Genomic DNA, 21543 nt, shown 5'->3' with positions numbered 1-21543 from the left:
AAAGAAGGTTCACCAGGATATTGCCTGGTCTCGAGGGTGTTGACTGTGAATGAGAGGTTGAATAAACTAGGATTGTTTTCACTGGAAAGAAAGAGGCTGAGGAGATTCCTGATAGAGGTCTACAAAATTATGAGAGGCATAGACAAAGTGGATAGTCAGAGGCTTTTTCCTAGGGTGAAATGTCAATTAGAAGGGGGCACAGGGCCAAGGTGAGAGGGAAAAGTTTAAGGCAGATTTGTGGCAGAAGTTTTCTCTCAGAGAGTGGTGGATGCCTGGAACATGCTGCCAGAGGAGGTGGTGGAAGCAGGCACATTAGCAACATTTAAGAGGTATCTGGATGGGTACATGAATAGGGAGGGAATAGAGGGATATTGACCGAGTAAGGGCAGAGGTTTTTTTTTAGTTGAGTTAGGGCATCATGATTGGCACAGGCTTGGAGGGCTGAAGGGCCTATTCCTGTGCTATACTGTTCTTTGTTCTGTCTAACTATAGTTCCAATCCTGAGCAGAGGTGAACCAAAGGTACCTCGTCCCGTTTAGAATTAGAAGACAGCAATGACAGCTCCAGTCTGATTAAAATACCACAGTGAACTGGGATTGATACAGGCACTAAATCTGGATGTAAATCATTTTCCAGGCAGTGAAGTATTGATGCGCACACACAATAAGCACAGATGATCTGCAGGTGATTTCCAATTGATGCATGGACGCTGCTTATATTAGATACCTCTTATTCTATAATGGCAGTCACTACTCACCTGCATGCTTCCTTGGTGGTAGATACGTCTACAGCTTAGAGAGCTTGGAGTTTGCTCACAGGAAGGAGAGACTTGTACAGAAAGACATTATGCTTTTAGTGGCAGAATTTTGAAAAGTGTAGATGAGCAGAGTGACCTATACACAAATCAAAGAACAACAAGAACAGAGAGAACAAAGAAAATTACAGTACAGGAACAGGCCCTTTGGCCCTCCAAGCCTGCACTGACCATGCTGCCCGACTGAACTAAAGCCCCCTCCCCTTCCGGGGACCACATCCCTCTATTCCCATCTTATACATGTATTTCTCAAGATGCCCCTTGAAAGTCGCTATCATATTTGCTTCCACAACCTACCCTGCAGCGTGTTCCAGGCACCCAACACCCTCTGTGTAAAAAAAATCTGCATTGTACATCTCCTTTAAACCTTGCCCCTTAGACCTGTGCCCCCCAGTAATTGACTCTTCCACACTGGGGAAAAGCTTCTGACTATCCACTCTGTCCATGCCCCTCATAATCTTGTAGACTTCTATCAGGTCACACCTCAACCTCTGTCATTCCAGTGAGAACAAACCAATCTCTCCAACCTCTCCTCATAGATAATGCCCTCCATGCCAGGCAACACTCTGGTAAATCTTTTCTGTACCGTCTCCAAAGCTTCCACATCCTTCTGGGAGTGTGGCGATCAGAATTGAACACTATATTCCAAGTGCGGCCTAACTAAGGTTCAATAAAGCTGCAACATGACATGCCAATTTTTAAAGTCAATGCCCTGGCCGGTGAAGGCAAGCATGCTGTATGTCTTCTTGACTACCTTCTCCACCTGCGTTACCACTTTCAGTGACCTGTGTACCTGTACACCCAGATCCCTCTGCCCTATCAATACTCTTAAAGGTTCTGGCATTTACTGTATATTTCCTATTTGTATTAGATCTTCCAAAATGCATTACCTCACATTTGTCCGGATTAAACTCCATCTGCCAGCTCTTCGCCCAAATGATCTATATCCTGCTGTATGCTCTGATGGTCCTCATCGTTATCTGCAAATCTACCAACCTTTGTGTCATTTGCAAGCTTGCTAATCAAACCAGTTACATTTTCCTCCAAAACATTTTTACAGCAAAGGTCCCAGCACTGATCCCTGAGGAATGCCACTTGTCATGATGTGGAGATGCCGGCGTTGGATTGGGGTAAACACAGTAAGAAGTCTCACAACACCTGGTTAAAGTCCAACAGGTTTATTTGGTAGCAAACGCCACTAGCTTTCGGAGCGCTTGCTGCCCCTTCGTCAGGTGAGTGGGAGTTCTATTCACAAACAGGGCATATAAAGACACACACTCAATTTACAGAATAATGGTTGGAATGCGAGTCTTTACAGGTAATCAAGTCTTAAAAGTACAGACAATGTGAGTGGAGAGAGCGTTAAGCACAGGTTAAAGAGATGTGTATTGTCTCCAGACAGGACAGTTAGTGGGATTTTGCAAGTCTAGGCAAGTCGTGGGGGGTTACAGATAGTGTGACATGAACCCAAGATCCCGGTTGAGTCCGTCCTCGTGTGCGGAACTTGGCTATCAGTCTCTGCTCAGCGATTCCGCACTGTCGTGTGTCGTGAAGGCCGCCTTGGAGAACGCTTACCCGAAGATCAGAGGCCGAATGCCCGTGACCGCTGAAGTGTTCCCCAACAGGAAGAGAACAGTCTTGCCTGGTGATTGTCGAGTGGTGTTCATTCATCCGTTGTCGTAGCGTCTGCATGGTCTCCCCAGTGTACCATGCCTCGGGACATCCTTTCTTGCAGCGTATCAGGTAGACAACGTTGGCCAAGTTGCAAGACTATGTACTGTGTACCTAGTGGATGGTGTTCTCACGTGAGATGATGGCATCCATGTCGATGATCCGGCACGTCTTGCAGAGGTTAACGTGGCAGGGTTGTGTGGTGTTGTGGTCACTGTTCTCCTAAAGGCTGGGCAGTTTGCTGTGGACAATGGTCTGTTTGAGGTTGTGCAGTTATTTGAAGGCAAGAAGTGGGGATGTTCGTCTTCATCAATGACATGTTGAAGGCTCCGGAGAAGATGTCGTAGCTTCTCCGCTCCGGGAAAGTACTGGACGACGAAGAGTACTCTGTCCACAGTGAACCGTGTTTGTCTTCTGAGGAGGACGGTGCGGTTTTTTGCTGTGGTGCGTCGGAACTGTCGATCGATGAGTCGAGCGCCATATCCTGTTCTTGAGGGCGTCTGGAGGTGTCTGTTGCGATCCTCCTCATCTGAGCAGATCCTGTGTATACGGAGGGCTTGTCCGTAGGGGATGGCTTCTTTAACGTGTTTAGGGTGGAAGCTGGAGAAGTGGAGCATCGTGAGGTTATCCGTGGGCTTGCGGTTCAGTGAAGTGCTGAGGTGACCATCCTTAATGCAGATGCGTGTGTCCAAGAATGCAACCGATTCCGGAGAGTAGTCCATGGTGAGTCTGACGGTGGGATGGAACTTGTTGATGTCATCATATAGTTGTTTCAGTGATTGTTCACCATGAGTCCAAAGGAAGAAAATGTCATTGATGTATCTAGTGTATAGCATCAGTTGAAGGTCCTGTGCGGTGAAGAGGTCTTGTTCGAACCTGTGCATGAAGATGTTGGCATATTGAGGTGTGAATTTGGTCCCCATGGCTGTTCAGGTGTGTCTGGATGAAGAACTGGTTGTTGAAGGTGAAGACATTGTGGTCCAGGATGAAGCGGATGAGTTGTAAAATTGCATCTGGAAACTGGCAGTTGTCAGCGTTGAGTACTGAGGCAGTTGCAGCAATGCCATCGTCGTGGGGGATGCTGGTGTAGAGTGCCGAGACATCCATTGTGACGAGGTGTGCTCCTGGTTCAACTGCTCCATGTGTGCTGAGTTTCTGTAGGAAGTCCGTAGTGTCGCGACAAAAGCTGGGGGTTCTTTGTACAATGGGTTTCAGGATGCACTCGATGTAGCCGGAGAGGTTCTCGCACAGGGTCCCATTGCCTGATACAATGGGACGGCCGGGTGTGTTTGCCTTGTGTATCTTCGGGAGGCAGTAGAGATCTCCCAACGTGGGGAGTACGTGGGATGAGAGCACGGAGGGTGCTCTGAAGGTCCGGATCACAGGTCTTGATCAGTCTGTTGAGTTGACGGGTATGTTCTTTGGTCGGATCTGCGGGTAACTGTCTGTAGTGTTCCCCGTTGTTCAGTTGTCGGTACACCTCTTTGCAGTAATCCGTTCTGTTCAGTATGACGATGGCCCCTCCTTTGTCTGCTGGTTTGATGACAATGTTGTGGTTGGTCTTGAGAGCGCAGATGGCGTTGCGTTGTGCTTGGGTGATGTTTGATGAGGAGCTGCTCAGATGAGGAGGATCGCAACAGACACCTCCAGACGCCGAAAGGTGCCCTCATAAGAACAGGATATGGCGCTCGACTTATCGATCGACAGTCCCGATGCGCCACAGCGAAAAACCGCACTGACCACCTCAGAAGACGAACACGGGACACGGTGGACAGAGTATCCGTCGTCGTCCAGTACTTTCCCGGAGCCTTCAACATGTCATTGATGAAGATGAACATCTCGTCAAGGCCATTCCCACACCCCCACTTCTTGCCTTCAAACAACCTCAAACAGACCATTGTCCACAGCAAACTACCCAGCCTTCAGGAGAACAGTGACCACGACACCACACAACCCTGCTACAGCAACCTCTGCAAGACGTGCCGGATCATCGACACGGATGCCATCATCTCACGCGAGAACACCATCCACCAGGTACACAGTACATACTCTTGCAACTCGGCCAACGTTGTCTACCTGATACGCTGCAAGAAAGGATGTCCCGAGGCATGGTACATTGGAGAGACCATGTAGACACTACGACAACGGATGAATGAATATCGCTCGACAATCACCAGGCAAGAGTGTTCTCTTCCATTTGGGGAACACTTCAGCGGTCACGGGCATTCGGCCTCTGATCTTCAGGTAAGCGTTCTCCAAGGCGGCCTTCACGACACACGACAGTGCAGAGACACTGAGCAGAGACTGATAGCCAAGTTCCGCACACGAGGACAGCCTCAACCGGGATCTTGGGTTCATGTCTCACTATCTGTAACCCCCCACGACTTGCCTGGGCTTGCAAAATCTCACTAACTGTCCTGTCTGGAGACAATACACATCTCTTTAACCTGTGCTTAATGCTCTCTCCACTCACATTGTCTGTACCTTTGAGACTTGATTACCTGTAAAGACTCGCATTCCAATAATTATTTTGTAAATTGAGTGTGTGTCTTTACATGCCCTGTTTGTGAATAGAACTCCCACTTACCTGACGAAGGAGCAGCGCTCCGAAAGCTAGTGGCTTTTGCTACCAAATAAACCTGTTGGACTTTAACCTGGTGTTGTGAGACTCCTTACTGTGAATGCCACTTGTCACAGCCCTCCATTCAGAAACGCATCCTTCCACTGCTACCCTTTGTGTTCTGTGACCAAGCCAGTTCTGTATCCACCTTGCCAATTCACCTCTGATCCCATGCAACTTCACCTTCTGCACCAGTCTGCCATGAGGGACCTTGTCAAAGGCCTTACTGAAGTCCATGTAGACAACATCCACTGCCCTACCCTCATCAATCATCTCCGTCACTTCCTCGAAAAACTAGATCACGTTAGTGAGACACGACCTCCCCTTCACAAAACCAGGTTGCCTCTTGCTAATACGTCCACTTATTTCCAAGTGGGAGTAAATCCTGTCTCGAAGAATCCTCTCCAATAATTTCCCTATCACCGACGTAAGGTTCACCAGCCTGTAATTACCTGGATTATTCTTGCTACCTTTCTTAAACAAAGGAACAACTTTGGCTATTCTCCAATCCTCTGGGACCTCCCCTGTAGCCAGTGAGGAGACAAAGATTTCTCTCAAGGCCCCAGCAATTTCCTCTCTTGCCTCTCTCAGTATTGTGGGGTACATCCCATCAGGCTCTGGGGATTTGTCTACCTTAATGTTTCTCAAGATCTTCAATACCTCCTCCTTTTTGATCTCAACACGACTCAAACTATTTACACACCCTTGCCCAGACTCATCATCCACCCAGTCCTTCGTGTTGTGAGTTCAAGTTGAGGTGGTTAATGTAGAAAATGGATTACTTAAGTTTATAAATAAAGGAATAGAATATAAAGCATGGGAATCATGCAGGATCTTCATAAAATCACTGATGAGACTTTAGCTGGGGTATTTTGGGCAATTCTGGCCACCAACACTCCAGGAAGGATGAAAAGTTCTTTGTCTATAAGTGCCTGTCCAACTCCTTTAAAATTTGTGGAATCAAGCTTCCACCAACTTTTCAAATACAGTGTTCCAGATTCTGAAAACTCTCAGCGAAATTATTTCTCCATTTTTCTTCTTAGAAATGGTGCAGAGAAGGCTGACTAGGATGTTATCAGTAATGAGGAAGGTTTGAAAAATTGTGCTTTTCTGGAACAAATCAGGTTAAGAGGTGCCCTAATGGAGATTTTGATAGAGAAAACATTTCCTTTGGTACATGTAACAATAGCTAAAGGTCATAGATTTAAAATTAATGGCAAAAGATCCAGAAGAAAAATGGAGAAATAATTTCGCTGAGAGTTTTCAGAATCTGAAACACTGTATTTGAAAAGTTGGTGGAAGCTGATTCCACAAATTTTAAAGGAGTTGGACAGGCACTTGAAGACAAAGAACTTCCACAGGGTCACAAACAGCAGAGCTGTGAAACTAAGAAGAATTGGTCCAGGCATGATGGACTGAATGGCCGCCTTCTGTGCTGTAAGTTTCTATGATGTTATAATGAAACAAAGTATATATTCAATAGGTAAAATATTTTTGATTGCAAGGTATTTTGTTCAAAAATACCAAAGCTATGCTAAGTAGCCAGTTATTTTTGATTTTGCCAACCCAAAGCATTTGGAATATAATTTATTTGTAAGCGTTTGTTATGCAGTACTTTTTTATAAAATAGTTACTGTTCGCATTTCTTAATTTTTGCAGAACCTTGAACTGAAACAATTTAAAAAAGGCGGCACATGGAATAAGGAAGTTAACACAAATGAAATAAATTGGTATCCAAGGCAAAAGGTAAACTATGCCAAACGGAAACTTGAAGGAGCTAATCCATCTGCTATCACCAGGTAGGTTTAATATTTGGAATTAATCTGCTTATAGCTTATTAAAACCTAAGACAGGATCTAGAAAGTAGTTCATTTGGCTTTCTTTGCTTTGGGTTTTTATACAATATTTATTCAGACTGTTTGATTATAAAGCAAATATAGTGCTGTTGCTCCAAGTTACTGAACATGATTTCCTTGCATACAACGAATTTCTCTACAAACATACACATTTTGCTTACTCCCCCACCCACAAGTCCTTTTTCATTTGAAAACAATCACAATTCCTTAAACCTGTCTTTGCCTTTTGTAATACCTGAATCCTTTTCTAAACACTGGGAGCAGATTCAATGGGCCAAATAACCTAATTCTGCTCCTATATCTTATGAAAACAAGATGGCATCCTTGCTTTTTAGTGCATCTGCTCAGAGATACTCTATAAATGTTATAAATGTCATGCAGCCTTAGCACCATATTTTCTTTTGCTTTTATGATTCTGCTGCTGATTGGTCAGTTCTAAATTATTTTGCTGATGAATTCAACACAAGTGAAAAGTATTTTGTTTTTTCATAGTCTCTAGTTTTAACAGTGATTTGAATTACCTTGCATTTCATGATATTAAATGCCGATGCTATTTATATATTTTGATGCCATATCGCTAGGTCTAACGCTCGCACACCTTGAATATATTGGCTTTTGCTCCATTGGGCTTTGCATCAAAAGGCAGACAGACATATGACTTGTAAAGCATCATTTCTGTGTATCAACATTGTTAATATTAGCAACGTGAAATTGACTATTTCTATTTTTAAATGCACAAGTAGGTTGCCAGACATTGTTCTCCAATTTTACTTTGTGTATATATGGGCTGTTACTTCTACTGCAAAATACAGGTTTTTGTGTTCCCGGAGTTTTCAGGGATTTCAATGTTGAATTTGTCACATCTAAGTACGATGCACAAGTCGCCTTTTCTGAAATTTGTATTAAGAACAATTGTTTTCATTTCAGAGATGAATTACGATTGGGGCATGAAAAATCAAAGGCTTATACTAGCTACATCGCTGTAGCCATGGGAGACAAGGACCACAATGTCCGAGCAAGAGAACCAGAGGAAGGGCTTTCTGTAGAGTGCCAGGTGGATTGTCTGATTGACCAAGCTACAGACCCAAATATCTTGGGTAGAGTTTGGGTAGGTTGGGAGGCTTGGATGTGATGGGATGCAATACTCTGAGGAAAGCAGGAAAAATGGTTTGGTGTAAAGATTATAGTCTATATATCTGCATATAAAGAATATTTTAGAAAAAGTACGACAGATGTTTTCCTGTTGTATTCTAAACTAATGGCTGACAAATGGTTTGAAGTTTTAGGTTTGTTGCCTGTGATTTGTCAGAAAAGTTTCCATTCCCTTGTCATCAAAATAGGCAGTGAGCAGGACCAGATAGTTCATCATAGAAATAGAGGGAAAACTGGCTGAAGACTCACCTTCGGGCAGTTATGTATTTTTATTAGAGAATTGTGTAGAATCTGTGGAGGGAAATAAGATTCAGTTAATGTTTAAGAATGAGAAAATATTATTTTAAATGGCAATTCTGAAGTTGGCAGTTGGGTAAAGGAGTTTTATGCACGAGGAAGATAATACTTGAAAATGTCAGGGCACAAAACAGGTTATCTGAGGTTGATAATGAAAACAATTAATGGAGCAATCTAGAAGGAAGCCATTCATTGACAAAAAATACTATCTCCACATCTTGCCTACATGCTACATAAAATGAAATAACATAAATATATGAATACTTTGTGTAAAATACTGCATAACAAGTTTATAAATTTGTTTTTTACTCCAGTCTTTGTGACCAGACACTGCTGTCTTCAACCAACTGCCTTAAAAATCAAAGATGTAATCCAAATAAAGTTCTTATTCCCATATGTTTACATTCTTACTTTGTTTCATACAATCAGAGTCCAAAGAATGACATTTAAAATGAGAAGTGAAAATCATCTTCCGTGGTTCTCCTATGCAGCAGAATTACAAGCTGATTGGAGTCTGTATATGACTGAATTCAACTCTGCAGCAGAAGTACCTCATGTTGTGTATCTGCTTTGCTTACGTAAAGAGAGGTTTAATGACTTTTGAGGAAGGCAAAATAGCTTTTTAAAAATAAGAATATGGAATACATAGTAGTAATTGTACAGAATGAAAGTTTGACACGCCCTTATTTCTTCAATTGTGTAGTTCATTACATTGCTTTCATTTAGAATGTTATCTATTATTTTCCTTGAAGGATGATTATCTCTTTAGCCAATGCTATGGGACTGCGGGAATGGCGGCACGTGCTCAAAATCCAGAGAGCCCAATTTGTGCTGGCAAGTTTCTGAGTTATGATCTTACCGGGCCCTTGCTGGTGGAGTGGTGTAAATGTGCCGCGGACTGTGGACAACTCAATTTAATACATTAGCATGTCATTAGTGAACACTCTCTCCTGGACTGCTCGCTTATTGAATATTCAGGGGGCGCCAGCGTGACGTCGCGCCGGCACCATTTACAACAGGTTCACCTAGCCATAAACCTTTCATTGGGTCTTTCCAGGGTCGTAAAGTAAATATACTTTATTTCCCCGGGGAGAGGGACCTGGCACTACCCCTTGGCATAAGTTGGCACTCCAATCTCTTTGTTGCTGGTGTTTAGGTCCCGCCCCCATATAACGGTGTGAAATATGCCCTATGATTTTTTTTGGTAGTGTCGTAAGATCTGGAGAGAAAAACGCCTGTTTTCTCGCCAGAACCAGCATTCTGCCAAACAAAATGAAAAAATTAGCTCCTGTAATCCATGGGGGCGATTCTCCCAGCCCGCTGTGCTCATAAGCAGAGGTGGTGTAGCAGCCTTCCCGCTGCACGCCATGGCCTTCGCGCGTCGCTGGCCGTCAGATTTCTGGTGTCGTCTGAAGTCTCCGGGCCCGCTAGCCCCTCTGTCCTCCCCCATCCTGGAGTGTTTCACTCCAACAGTGTTTACAATAGCTCCCAACTAATGGGGAGCTGGTGATCCGACCCAGCTCGCGTGAATGGAGGGCCCCCAGAAGGCCAGGGGTAAGGGGTGGTGCCCCCCAGACAGTGCAAAGGGGGCAGGGCCTCAGGGAAGTGGGGGGTGTGGGGGGGTCCTGCTGCCACTGGATAGGACAGGTGACAGAGGGAGGGTGGACAGCAATTGGGGCTGGCCATCGAGGGGGGGGAGGGGGGCAAGATCGAGACTGGGGGCAGAGGGGAAAAGAGGGGGAGGGGGGCCTGGCCCAGGGAAGTCCAGGAGGCCAGCGTTGGGTAGTGGGGGGGGGAAGGAGGGAGGGAGTCGCAGAGTTGGCCAGTAATCAGGAGATCAGCACATGCGCAGTGGCCCGATCAGCGCTATGCTGCCGACCTCTCCAATGGGCATAGGCCCCACCCCTAGCTTTTCATCGTGATTCACGATAGGGCATTCTGTGATGCAGAGTGGGGGAGATTCATTTTGAAAATTCCAGTGAAAAAAGCAGTGATTTACTTCAGTTTTTACGTGAATTTGGCATTTAGAATTTTTTGGGGAGAATTCCACCTCTATTTCTACCTATAAATATAGGTACCCTTTTTCGTTTTACTGAAATGTTTAAAACGCAAATTAAATGGTATTTTATGTTCGGCTGCATTAAGTTTATGAGTAAGCAGAGTGACTCAAAAGATCATGCAGTGCTATACCTGTTGTTGTTCTTCCCTAATCCTCTTCTGTTTGCCTTCTCTGCTATAATTAAAAGTTATCACTTTGCTGCAAAAAGTGAATGGATCACAGAAATAACTTCCTTTTGTATAAAGCTAAAAATTTAAGTACAAATTAACTCACAAAATGACCCACTGCTTTATTTTCCCTGATATTGCACATTTATTGGGTTAAATTTATTTCTCTTACATCCTTCTGCCACTGTCTGGCATGTTCATTATAAGGAAAGCTACAATATTTTCTTAGTGACAATTTGATTTTTCACTTTTTCCCCTAACCTGTAGGGAATCCCCCGGCTCCCCACACACCACCTGATAGCATGTGATTTGATGGAATAGGTCAAAAGAGTGGCAGCTCAGACGAAAATCCATGTATTTTTGGTGTGGTTGCAGACTAAAATTCAAAACATTCATTCTTAATATTGGGTGCATAAGCACACAAAGCATACACCCTTTGGAAAAAAGTCCTGTAAATTTAGAGGAAGAATCTGATTCCAAAAAAGGATAAAGGATGCAATTCACATTTTATCTATTCATCTTAATTGAGTGATCTTTGAATAAACAAAAAATGTTTTGTAGAAATGGCACACCCTGCTGTCCTCAAAGGATTAGCAAATCAGTGTTTACATCAAGGATAAATGGTTTCCTGGGAGCTAGTTACAGGCTATAATTAAATCTGGGAGTTCAGGCAACACAAAAGGTTAATATAAAAGCAAATTACTGCGGATGCTGGAATCTGATACAAAAACAGAAAATGCTGGAAAATCTCTGTAGGTCTGACAGCATCTGAAGAGAAAACACAGCTTACATTTAGAGTCTGGATGACTTCATCAGAGCAGGTTAATAAAATTTGAATCTGGAATTTCAATTGTCGTGAGCTGAAATATTGCAGATTTTGGAACCCTAAAATATAAATAGAAAATACTGAAATACTCAGGAGGTCAGGCAGCATCTTTGGAGAGAGAAACAGAATTAATGTTTCAGGTCAATAATCTTTGTCAGAACTAAGAAATAGTAGAGATAGGGGAAGGTGGGAAAAGAACAAAAGAGATGATGGTGCAAGGACAAAGTGGGTGGTAATGGGACAAGTGAAGAAACAAAAGATGGATCCAGAGGGAGCACCAAATGACAATAGTGGAATCCTTAGCAGCACCCCTTCACTGAAAAAATGGTCACAAGAATTTTCTGTTTATGTTAGATTTCCGGTGGCCAAAGTATTTTGACTCTCCACAGTCTAAGTTTCAGGTTCAAATGACAGTCACTAACCATTTTTGTCTGCCAGATTTAATTTGGGCAGGTAACTTGATTTAAAGTTTGAGACCCCATGCTCAATGGGGAAGGCTGTAAACTGCCTGAGCAATCAATGATATGCTTTTCTTTACCCTTCAACTGAAACAGTGGTAGGAGGTCAAGAATTCAAAACTGGGTGTAGGGCAGGGAATTGAAATGATAGGCAACACAAAGCTCAGGATCATGCTTGTGACCTGAAAGGAAGTGCACAGCAAAGCAATCACCCATTCTTCGTTTGGTCTCGCTAATTTAGAGAAGACCATGCAGTAAATACAGTATACTACAATGAAAGAAACAAGCAAATCACTGTTTCACCTTTATTGAATGTATTGAGCAAGGGAAGTAGCTGCATCGCCTGTGTTTTGAAAAAGGAAGGGGGGGAACAGGTGTTGGAAGAGGGTGCCATGAAGGAAACCATCGCTTCAGAATGCTCTGAGGGGACGGGAAGACATGTTGGGTGGTAGCATGGACACGAGGAATCCTTGGTTAAAAAAGGATGACAACAAAAAGCACTGATGTGGAAGGTGATATTGTTGGAAGATATGCAATTACACCAGCAAAGGCGGCAGAATTGGATAGAGTCCTTTGAGAAAGTTGGGTGGGGGGAAAGTGTAATCACTATAGTAATTCCACCCTGGGAAAAAGCTTCTGACTATCCACTCTGTCCATGCCTCTCATAATCTTGTAGACTTCTATCAGGTCATCCCTCAATCTCCAACGTTCCAGTGAGAACAAACCAAGTTTCTCCAACCTCTCCTCATAGCTGATTCCCTCTATACCAGGCAACACCCTGGTAAATCTTTTCTGTACCTTCTCCAAAGCCTCCACATCCTTCTAGTAGTGTGGCAACCAGAATTGAACACTATATTCCGAGTGCGACCAAAGCTGCAACATAACATGCCAATTTTTAAACTCAATACCCCGGCCGATGAAGGCAAGCGTGACTAATGCGTTCTTGACTACCTTCTCCACCTACATTGCCACTCAGTGACCTGTACACCCAGATCCCTTTGCCTATCAATACTCTTAAGGGTTCTGCCATTAACTGTATATTTCCTATGGAGGTCAGTGACCAGTGGAGTGCCCCAGGGATCTGTTCTGGGACCCTTGCTGTTTGTCATTTTCATAAATGACCTGGATGAGGAAGTGGAGGGATGGGTTGGTAAGTTTGCTGACGACACCAAGGTAGGTGGTGTTGTGGATAGTTTGGAGGGATGTCAGAAGTTGCAGCGAGACATAGATAGAATGCAAGACTGGGCGGAGAAGTGGCAGATGGACTTCAACCCGGATAAGTGTGTAGTGATCCATTTTGGCAGATCCAATGGGATGAAGCAGCAGTATAATATGAAGGGTACCATTCTTAGCAGTGTAGAGGATCAGAAGGACCTTGGGGTCCGGGTCCATAGGACTCTTAAATCGGCCTCGCAGGTGGAGGATGCGGTCAAGAAGGCGTACGGCGTACTAGCCTTCATTCATCGAGGGATTGAGTTTAGGAGTCGGGAGATAATGCTGCAGCTTTATAGGACCCTGGTTAGACCCCACTTGGAGTACTGCGCGCAGTTCTGGTCACCTCATTACAGGAAAGATGTTGAAGCCATTGAAAGGGTGCAGAGGAGATTTACAAGGATGTTGCCTGGATTGGGGGGCATGCCTTAAGAGGATAGGTTGAGGGAGCTTGGTCTCTTCTCCCTGGAGAGACGAAGGATGAGAGGTGACCTGATAGAGGTTTACAAGATGTTGAGAGGTCTGGATAGGGTAGACTCTCAGAGGCTATTTCCAAGGGCTGAAATGGTTGCTACGAGAGGACACAGGTTTAAGGTGCTGGGGGGTAGGTACAGAGGAGATGTCAGGGGTAAGTTTTTCACTCAGAGGGTGGTGGGTGAGTGGAATCGGCTGACGTCGGTGGTGGTGGAGGCAAACTCGTTGGGGTCTTTTAAGAGACTTCTGGATGAGTACATGGGATTTAATGGGATTGAGGGCTATAGATAGGCCTAGAGGTAGGGATATGATCAGCGCAACTTGTGGGCCGAAGGGCCTGTTTGTGCTGTGGCTTTCTATGTTCTATGTTCTATTTGTATTAGACCTTCCAAAATGCATTACCTCACATTTGTTCGGATTACACTCCATCTGCCACCTCTCCGCCCAAGTCTCCAACTGATCTGTATCCTGCTGTATCCTCTGAGGTTCCTCATCGCTATCTGCAAATCCACCAACCTTTGTGTTGTCTGCAAACTTACTAATCAATCCAGTTACATTTTCCTCCAAATCGTTTTTATATATATTACAAACAGCAAAGGTCCCAGCACTGATCCCTGAAGAACGCCACTTGTCACAGCCCTCCATTCAGAAATGCACCCTTCCACTGCTATCCTGTCTTCTTTGACCGAGCCAGTTTTGTATCCACGTAGCCAGCTCCTTAAAGAAGGACTGTAAGCAAAGGGATAACCAGCCATGGATAACGAAGGAAATTAAGGAGAGTATTAAATTAAAGACCGATGCGTACAGAGTGGCCAAAAATAGTGGAGAATCGGAAGATTGGGAAAACTTTAAGAAACAACAAAGAACGACTAAGAAAGCGATAAAGAAAGGAAAGATAGGTTATGAAGCTAGGCTAGCTCTAAATATAAAAAATGATAGTAAAAGCTTTTACAAATATATAAAAAGGAGTAGAGTGGCAAGAGTGAATGTTGGACCCTTGGAAGACGAGAGGGGAGATTTAATAGTGGGAAATGAGGAAATGGCCGAAACTTTAAATAAGTTTTTTGTGTCGGTCTTCGCGGTGGAAGACACAAATAGTTTACCGAATATTAACGATAGAGGGTTGGTAGGAGGAGAGGTAATACAATTAATGTTACCAGGGAGGCAGTGCTTGGTAGACTAACGGGACTGAAGGTGGACAAGTCCCTGGGCCCGGATGGAATGCATCCCAGGGTACTGAAAGAAATGTCAGAGGTAATAGCGGATGCGTTAGTGGTTATTTATCAAAATTCATTGGATTCTGGGGTAGTGCCGGTGGATTGGAAAACGGCTAATGTTACGCTGCTGTTTAAAAAAGGAAATAGACAAAAGGCGGGTAACTACAGGCCGGTTAGCTTAACGTCTGTAGTTAGGAAAATGCTGGAATCCATCATCAAAGAAAAAATAGCAGGCCATCTGGATAAGAATAGTTTGATTAAGCAGACGCAGCATGGATTCATGAGGGGAAAGTCGTGCTTGACAAACTTGTTGGATTTTTATGAAGATGTGACTAGTGCGGTTGACGGAGAGGAACCGGTGGATGCAGGGTTTTTGGATTTCCAAAAGGCATTTGATAAGGTGCCTCACAAAAGGTTGCTGAAGAAGATTGGGTCACACGGAGTTGGGGGTAGGGTGTTAGCGTGGATTGGGGATTGGCTATCCGACAGGAAGCAGAGAGTCGGAATAAATGGGTGCTTTTCTGGTTGGCAGATGGTAACGAGTGGCGTGCCGCAGGGATCGGTACTGGGGCCTCAACTATTTACCATTTATATTGACAATCTGGAGGAGGGGACTGAGCGTAGGGTAACAAAATTTGCAGACGACACAAAGATAAGTGGAAAAGTGAATTGTGTGGAGGGCGTAGAAGGTCTGCAGAGAGATTTGGACAGGCTGAGTGAGTGGGCGAGGATCTGGCAGATGGAATATAACATTGACAAATGCGAGGTTATTCACTTTGGAGGCAATAATAGCAAATTGGATTATTATCTAAATGGAAAAAAATTGCAACATGCTACTGTGCAAAGGGACCTGGGGGTCCTTGTGCATGAGATGCAAAAACCCAGTCTGCAGGTGCAACAGGTGATTAAGAAGGCAAATGGGATGTTGGCCTATATCGCAAGGGGGATAGAATATAAAAGCAGAGATGTCTTGCTGCATTTGTACAGGGCATTGGTGAGGCCGCAGCTGGAATACTGTGTGCAGTATTGGTCCCCTTATTTGCGGAAGGATATATTGGCCTTGGAGGGAGTGCAGAGAAGGTTCACCAGGTTGATACCAGAGATGAGGGGTGTTGATTATGAGGAGAGACTGAGCAGATTGGGTTTGTACTCGTTGGAATTTAGAAGGCTGAGGGGGGATCTTATAGAGACCTATAAGATAATGAAGGGGCTGGATAGGGTAGAGGTGGAGAGATTCTTTCCACTTAGAAAGGAAGCTAGAACTAGAGGGCACAGCCTCAAAATAAAGGGGGGTCAGTTTAGGACAGAGTTGAGGAGGAACTTCTTCTCTCAGAGGGTGGTGAATCTCTGGAATTCTCTGCCCACTGAAGTGGTGGAGGCTACCTCGTTGAATATGTTTAAATCACGGATAGATGGATTCCTGATCGGTAAGAGAATTAGGGGTTATAGGGAATCAGGCGGGTAAGTGGAACTGATCCACTTCAGATCAGCCATGATCTTATTGAATGGCGGGGCAGGCTCGAGGGGCTAGATGGCCTACTCCTGCTCCTATTATGTTCACCTCTGATTCCATGCGACTTCACCTTCTGCACCAGTCTGCCATGAGGAACCTTGTCAAAGGCCTTACTGAAGTCCATGTAGACAACATCCACTGCCCTACCCTCATCAATCATCTTCGTCACTTCCTCGAAAAACTCGATCAAGTTAGTGAGACACGACCTCCCCTTCACAAAACCATGTTGCCTCTCACTAATACGTCCACTTATTTCCAAGTGGGAATAAATCCTGTCTCGAAGAATCCTCTCCAATAATTTCCCTACCACTGATGTAAGGCTCACCGGCCTGTAATTACCTGGATTATTCTTGCTACCTTTCTTAAACAAAGGAACAACATTGGCTATTCTCCAATCCTCTGGGGCCTCCCCTGTTCCAAGTTCCGCACACACGAGGACGGCCTCAACCGGGATATTGGGTTCATGTCACACTATTTGTAACTCCCACAGTTGCGTGGACCTGCAGAGTTTCACTGCTGTTTTGTCTGGAGACAATACACATCTTTTTGGCCTGTCTTGATGCTCTCTCCACTCACATTGTTTTGTTTCTTAAAGACTTGATTAGTTGTAAGTATTCGCATTCCAACCATTATTCATGTAATTTGAGTCTGTGTCTTTATAAGCTCTGTTTGTGAACAGAATTCCCACTCACCTGAAGAAGGGGCTAAGAGCTCCGAAAGCTTGTGTGGCTTTTGCTACCAAATAAACCTGTTGGACTTTAACCTGGTGTTGTTAAACTTCTTACTGTGCCTCCCCTGTAGCCAGTGAGGATACAAAGATTTCTCTCAAGGCCCCAGCAATTTCCTCCCTTGCCCCTCTCAGTATTCTGGAGTATATCCCATCAGGCCCTAGGGACTTGTCTACCTTAATGTTTCTGATGAACCCCACTACCACCTCCTTTTTGATCTCAACATGACTCAAACTATCTACACACCCTTTCCCAGACTCATCAATCACCAAGTCCTTTTCTTTGGTGAATACTGAAGCAAAGTACTCATTTAATACCTCGCCCATTTCCTCTGGCTAATTGTTTGAATATTAGTTCCTGATTCCTACTAGACAGCATACATAGCTTGTAGTCAGGAATGAGCTAGGCTGTCATAATCCATACTCCAATTATTTGCCAACATTAGCTTGGGGATGATCAAGACAATTGCCCTAAGTACCAGAAAACTGTACCAGACAACTAGGTAGGGTTATCCTAACAGGGATCATGAAGCATTTTTCAAAAAGCCCCAACCCTTTTAATACTCGGTCTGTGCATGTTGGGACCTGAAAATTGGGCTGCAGTTTCACCCACGTGGTGTGCTTTTGTGTGATCTTGTTAGATATGCAGTATTTTGACATGAGATCAATTGATGCCTCTTTTTAATATGAGGGCCCTGTGTTGAAAAGCCATTTTCAACAATTTTAGCAACTATTCATCAGATATACAATATGCCCACAACTCATGACTTGAAAAGTCAGCATTTACAGCATTATTTAAAGTAGTTCACTGGTATGTACGGTTTCACAGCTAGTGTTGATTTGTGGGCGGCACGGTAGCACAGTGGTTAGCACTGCTGCTTCACAGCTCCAGGGACCTGGGTTCGATTCCCGGCTTGGGTCACTGTCTGTGTGGAGTTTGCACATTCTCCTCGTGTCTGTGTGGGTTTCCTCCGGGTGCTCCGGTTTCCTCCCACAGTCCAAAGATGTGCGGGTTCGGTTGATTGGCCAGGCTAAATTTGCCCCTTAGTGTCCTGAGATGCGTAGGTTAGAGGGATTAGTGGGTAAAATATGTAGGGATGTGGGTGTAGGGCCTGGGTGGGATTGTGGTCAGTGCAGACTCGATGGGCCGAATGGCCTCTTTCTGTACTGTAGGGTTTCTATGATTCTATGACCTTGGCCTTTGATTTTGGCCTCAAAGTTGACAACAGATGTTTTGAATAATGTTGCCAGGACCTTTGACCAGAAAATTCAGGTCGGTACTGGGGGTTTGGTGTTGGGGTACCATCCGGCAGGACAAGGAGGAGCATTGACAAGCAATAGTACACAGACCTACAGGAACAGAAAAGAAGGGAAGTGCATAGAAGGTCTGACCCCATTACAGTGTATACAGTCCCATGTCACACGTGCTTGTCTGTGTCTCTAAAGATGACTACTACTCTCAATAGTTATGCGTCAGGAATATCTCAGACTGTAACAGGTGACGTTTGCAATGTCAATCAACTTACTGTGCATAGCTTCATCGAGCAGGTACCAGATGTGCTCTGTGCCACAGCCTATAACTTTATCTCTTTCCCAATGGAGAATATTTTACAGGAAGATCGAGAAAGCAAGTCCCACAGGTAAAAACTCTCTTTTTTAAAAAAAATGTCATCCTGGAGCACTGGAGTTAAATTAGAATCACTTGCCTGCATTAACAATCCAATTAACAATAAATCCCAATCCTTCCACTCTCAAGACTTTACTCAGCTCAAACATCAGCCTGGTTTTATTTGTCAAGTTTACTGCTTTGTCAACTTATACCCACCAAACAAGATTAGCACACCAAGAGCTCTGTTAAAATGTCTTGCCCCCTTACCTACTCTGATGCTCCTATGAATTACTACCTGGTGACTTCAGCAGAGGAGGTTGAAGATTAATTCACCTCCATTGAGGGCACAAGATGGCTGGATTGATGATCCAGAAAAGCTTACATCTGAGAAGGCTCAGTTGCAAACTGCAGTTCTTATCTACTACTGGTGTTGTTGCAAGTTCACTAGCTCTGTGGCATCAGGCTGGTCATTGGGTAAGATGGTGTACAAGCGAATATGCTTTAATTTAGAATGGACAGCAGGTGCCTTTCCCATGCATCAGACATTTTCATGGAGCTGCACCTTTGTGCTTATACTGTCTTTTAAATCTAGTGTCATTCCCCTCTCAAGAAAAATCTATTGATCCCCTCTGTCCTTGAAAAGTTCCCAGACATGTTAGCGCCTCCCAAATCCATTCCCATCTTTCCTGAGACCAAGTCAGTCTAGAAGTGTGAAGAGGGACATGTTAAAGCACAAGGGAATAAGGCAAGGCTGGATGGCTTTTATTTTAAGGCAAGGAGCCTTACAGATAAGGCTGATGAACTGAGGGCACTGATTAACAAGTGGGATATGATATTGTTGCTATCACAGACCTGGTTAAGAGAAGGGCAGGACTGGCAGCCCAATATTTCAGGGTATAGAAATACACGTGAGACAGTAGGGTGCAAAAGAGATGGTGGTGTTGCAATATTGATCAAAGAGTCAATTACTGTACTGAGGAGGGATGATATCTTAGCAAACTACTCAATTGAGGCCATATGGGTGGAACTTAAAAACAAAAAAGGGGGAATCAAATTGCTGAGAGTGTACTATAAGCCCCAAACAATCAGGAAGAGATAGAAGGGAAGATACGTAGACAAATCTCCAGAAGTGTAAAAAATAATAGGGTCATAATAGAGGGGGGACAACTTCCCTAATATTAATAGGGATAGACAAAGTGTGACAGGCTGAGAGGGGGCGGAATTCTTAAAATGCACCCAGGAGAACTTTTTGGGCAAGCCCTTAAGTCCTACAAGAGAGGGGGCAGTACTTGACCTAATTTTAGGGAATGAAGCTGGATAGGTGGTTGAGGTGTCAGTGGGGTTGCATTTTGGTGACAGTAACCATAATTCAGTAAGATTTAAGGTAGTTATGGAAAATGACAAAGATGGACCTGGAATAGGGTTTCTGAATTGGGGGAAGGCTGATTTTAATAGCATAGACAGGATCTGGCCAAAGTGGACTGGAAGTAGCTACTTGTAGAAAAAGCCACATCAGAGCAGTGGGAGTTATTCAAAAAGGAAATAGAGTACAATGCCAACATGGTCCTGTACAAGTAAAAGGTGGGACCAACAAGTCCAGAGAGCCCTGGATGTTAAGGGATGTAGAGCATTGGACAAGGGGAAAAAAAGGAGGCTTATGATAGATTCAGGGTGCTCAAAACTGTGGGAGACTAGAAGAGTATAGAAAGTGCAGCGGGTACTTAAAAAAGAAATTGGGAGTGCAAAGAAGGTACATGCAAAAACACTGGTGGGCAAAATAAAGGAAATTCCCAAGGTGTTTAAGTATATGAAGGGCAAGAGGGTAATTAGGGAAAGAGAGGACCCATTAGGGACCAATCTGTATGTGGACCCAAAAGATGTAGGTGAGGTATTAAATGAGTATTTTGCATCTGTGTTCACTATGAAGAAGACCAACTAGGTATAGAAAGTAGGGAAGGTGAACAATAGAAAAGGAGAGGTGGTAGCGGTTTTAATGGGCTTAAAAGTGGATAAGTCCTCAGGCCTAGATGAGATTTATCCTAGTTGTGAGGCAAGGAGGAAATTGTAGACGCTCTAACGCTAATTTTCAAATCCTCTCTTACCACAAGGCAGCTGCCAGAAGGACAGTTAATGTGGTACCATTATTTAAGAAGGGAAGTAGGGAAAAACCAGGTAATTACAGGCCAGTGAGTCAGATGTTTGAGCTGATGAGTAGGTGTGTAGATGATGCAATGCAGTTGATGTCGTCAACCTAGATTTCAGTAAGGGCTTTTGACAAGGTCCTGCATGGGAAACTGATCAAAAAGGAAATAGCCCATGGGCTTCCATTTTGAAGCATCCTCTTCCTCACCTTCCATTGCAAGCTCCTTCCAAGCTTCTTAAACCTACAGTTTACGCCCAAATCAAGATTTGTGTTTACAAAGAGAAATACCATCATCACCCTCATATGAGCCCTTTGCAAAGGATGCAAAAAATAAGGGACTAGCAATCATTTTGTTGACAAGTGATTGCCTCAATCGTATTGAGACAATCTGGAAATATAGTACTCTTAAATTCTGACCTTGTTAAGGGAATCTGCTTCTCAGAAAACTCAGTTACCAACTAAGGAACATTACCTTAAAAGCGTTTGTGATCAAAATTCCCTTGGGGCAAAACACAAGGTTTCCATGCCTATAACGCAATTGTGCCCAAAAACTTTAAAATACAATTTTCATAGATGGATTTGATACAATACACAGTGGCGTCTTCATTGATGGCTTGTTACTTGACATTACCAGTTACCAGTCTAATCATGCAAGTGGGTATGATACTCGTATCAGGAAATACGTTCCCTTTAAATGCTTACAATGTTAAATGGAAAAAGTTTGTTGG

The 21543-nt window shown here is 43.9% G+C and overlaps 1 protein-coding gene and 1 long non-coding RNA gene across 5 annotated transcripts in view; one reads left to right on the top strand and one right to left on the bottom strand.

Annotated features, from left to right (window-relative positions):
- Window positions 1–9966, top strand: part of prkdc (protein kinase, DNA-activated, catalytic subunit) — a 219777-nt gene extending 209811 nt beyond the window's left edge. For 3 of the 4 annotated variants that reach the window (XM_078216123.1, XM_078216122.1, XM_078216121.1), the window contains exons 85-86: window positions 6765–6904; window positions 7889–8808. In XM_078216123.1, coding sequence (XP_078072249.1) covers window positions 6765–6904; window positions 7889–8093 — 345 coding nt within the window. In that variant the 3' untranslated portion in view covers window positions 8094–8808. Of the gene's footprint in view, window positions 1–6764; window positions 6905–7888; window positions 8809–8839 lie in introns of those variants that run through there. The other variant, XM_078216124.1, reaches the window with a different exon arrangement.
- LOC144495746 (uncharacterized) overlaps window positions 1–21543 on the bottom strand; it is a 78159-nt gene that overhangs the window by 21617 nt on the left and 34999 nt on the right. The window contains exon 2 of the long non-coding RNA XR_013498318.1: window positions 8363–8404. This is a non-coding gene — a long non-coding RNA (uncharacterized LOC144495746). The remainder of the gene's footprint in view (window positions 1–8362; window positions 8405–21543) is intronic.

The sequence above is a fragment of the Mustelus asterias genome, chromosome 7, assembly GCF_964213995.1.
Source record: "Mustelus asterias chromosome 7, sMusAst1.hap1.1, whole genome shotgun sequence".
Classification (NCBI taxonomy): Eukaryota; Metazoa; Chordata; class Chondrichthyes; order Carcharhiniformes; family Triakidae; genus Mustelus; species Mustelus asterias.
This window is presented reverse-complemented; position numbering and strand designations above follow the sequence as displayed.